This window comes from Penaeus japonicus, unplaced genomic scaffold (assembly GCF_977035675.1).
Source record: "Penaeus japonicus unplaced genomic scaffold, GWHDUDI00000001_assembly GWHDUDI00000025, whole genome shotgun sequence".
In the NCBI taxonomy this organism is placed as follows: domain Eukaryota; kingdom Metazoa; phylum Arthropoda; class Malacostraca; order Decapoda; family Penaeidae; genus Penaeus; species Penaeus japonicus.
This window is the reverse complement of record NW_028234427.1, coordinates 5080023-5082522: the sequence shown is the minus strand read 5'-3', so window position 1 is coordinate 5082522 and position 2500 is coordinate 5080023. Positions and strand designations below refer to the sequence as shown.

Here is a 2500-nt window from a genome sequence, read left to right as displayed (position 1 = left end):
TTTACTTACTGATTCGATTTAATGAAATTTGTTGAAAGGGTTTGATAACTGATACTTTACTCTGCTCGAGCACCGCAAATCCTTTGATTGTCTTAAAGGAGAATAATAAAAACATCACTGATATATTACTGATATATACATTACTGGTATATTAAAGCATGGAACTTTATCTGCTTTTGCTGTTTTTGTAATTAATGTGTATATTTTTCTTGATATTTCACTTGTTCCGCGACTTTAGATCGGCAATTCTACAGTTCGAATACATCTGGAATTCCTTTTCAATAACTTTGGTATCTTTACATATATCTAAGCTAACACCACCATTTGATCCTAAAGAAAACAAGAATTAACAATTAAGATTTATGAATAATTAAAAAAATACGCATACTCTAAATAGCTAAATATTTTAGTCTGGCCTCATTTTATAATTTCCTATGAAATTGAGCAAGAATATCGCCCTTTATAACATACCTTTAAAGTTTAGTACGCATTCGTTTTCATTTCCCAACATCCTACAAAGTAACATGAAAAAAATACAACCTCTCAACTCATCACATTCATTTCCAGAGTGAAACGTGAAAAGCAAGAAATAAGACAAAAATAGACGAGTATTTCCACTCTTTAAAACTTCCTTCTGTCCATCAGTCTCTGCCCGGAGTTTCAGGAGTCTCCCACCTGATGATCAGCCTTCAAATGATGCTCTTTTGTTTACCTTTCCAGGTGACTTGATACCTTTTCCTGTCAGTGGATGGATGTCGCATCGTAACCTGTTCTTCGATGATCTGATCAGTGACAATCAAGAAAATCGCAAACTTAAAAGATTTATACGCTGATTCTGAAGGTCTAGAGTGGTAAAAAGGGAGTACTGGCGTAAGTTATCAGTCATAATTTGAATCTTAAAAAATAATGTGGATTTGGAATAATTTCATATAAACGAGTCTTCTTCTTATAAATAAAAAATTGATATGAAAAATCAATAAAAATAATAGTTGAATATCATTTTCCACTTAACGTAATGATTGTATTATACACAATAATACACCAAAAAGTGTAGTCTACAATATAATTTAATTAAATATGTTTACCCTTCATTTATATATTCAGCTTTCACTTTTCAAACTATGTTAGAGACTAGTATGAACAAGTGACTTGTTTCTCGTTCAAAACAATTCGATCCATATATTTCCACCAGTGAACTTACGTGTGATTAATCTTGGTGAAAAGGTGTGTCGTACATATTGACGTTGTGGTTATGCTGAGTACCAAGCAAAAATCTTTCACATATACATACATACATATACATATATATATATATATATATATATATATATATATATATATATATATATATATATATATATATATATATATATATATATTATATGTATGTATGTATATGTATATTATATATATATATATATATATATATATATATTATATTATATATATATATATATATTATATATATATATATATATATATATTATATATATTATATATATATATATTATATATTATATATAATATATATATATATATATATATATATATATATATATATATATATATATATATGTATGTATGTGTGTACGTACGTAGCAAAACTAATTAGATAGCCAATAAATTACAGAAGAGAATATTGATCTAAAGGAGTTGTATGAAAATAACTGATGATGCATAAAATCTTTATAACATAACTGTAGCAAAGGTTGCGATAAAAGCTGCACGAAGCTCCACGGCGCCTCAACCGAAATACATTGCGTCCATTAGTCACAGTCAGTTATGAAGTCCGGCACTAGAGTCCCGACGTCCACTATGGTGACCTCCCTGACTGAGCGACAGTAGGCTACCTCCTCCACCAGTGGCATGCCCGACACGACCTCCCCGAAGGGACAGCAGAACTTGACGTGGCACTCGCCCAGCGCTATGCCGAACAGCGTTTCGTCCTCCGCCTTCTTGAAGCTCCAGCCCGCGACCAGACCCCGTCGGCCGCGGCGCTCGTGGCCCTCGTTCCACTCCAGGCGATCCATGAGGGCGTGGGAACTCGGGCCCTTCTCCGTCAGGTAGCGCCCCCCGCGGAGGCAGTCTATGCCGGCGGTCTCCGTGACGTCGAGGAAAGCGGAGCCCTTGAGCGTGGGTCCGAGGTGGCCCTGGCACAGCCCCAGGAACTGCTGGCCGCGGCGAAGGTGGGTCCACACCCTGATGCTGATGCGGCCGATGGGACCGCCTCTGTCGGCCACGTCCAGGAACACGGTTGGGTTCTCCTGCGGGACCAGCAGCCGGACGTCGCTCATCTGCAGAAGGGAGACTCTGTAGGAGCAAAATGTCGGGCTCGAGGCAAAGCCATGCCGAAAAGCGTTATTTAAGATGCCTATACCTCAAAGAGATCGGTTTTGATTTGGTCACCAATTTGTATTCTGTGGAAGGTTCGATTCAAGACACAGGTTGCAACCTTATCAATATCATAAACAGAAACAGAATAAAAAATGTCTTGTACTTA

General features: G+C 36.6%; 1 protein-coding gene across 3 annotated transcripts in view; it reads right to left on the bottom strand.

Moving 5' to 3' along the window:
* Nucleotides 1–1671: 1671 nt before the first annotated feature.
* The window catches only part of LOC122254345 (uncharacterized), a 5043-nt gene continuing 4214 nt past the window's right edge, over nucleotides 1672–2500 (bottom strand). For all 3 annotated transcript variants that reach the window (XM_043018003.2, XM_043018004.2, XM_043018005.2), the window contains exon 4: nucleotides 1672–2294. In XM_043018003.2, coding sequence (XP_042873937.2) covers nucleotides 1767–2294 — 528 coding nt within the window. In that variant the 3' untranslated portion in view covers nucleotides 1672–1766. The remainder of the gene's footprint in view (nucleotides 2295–2500) is intronic.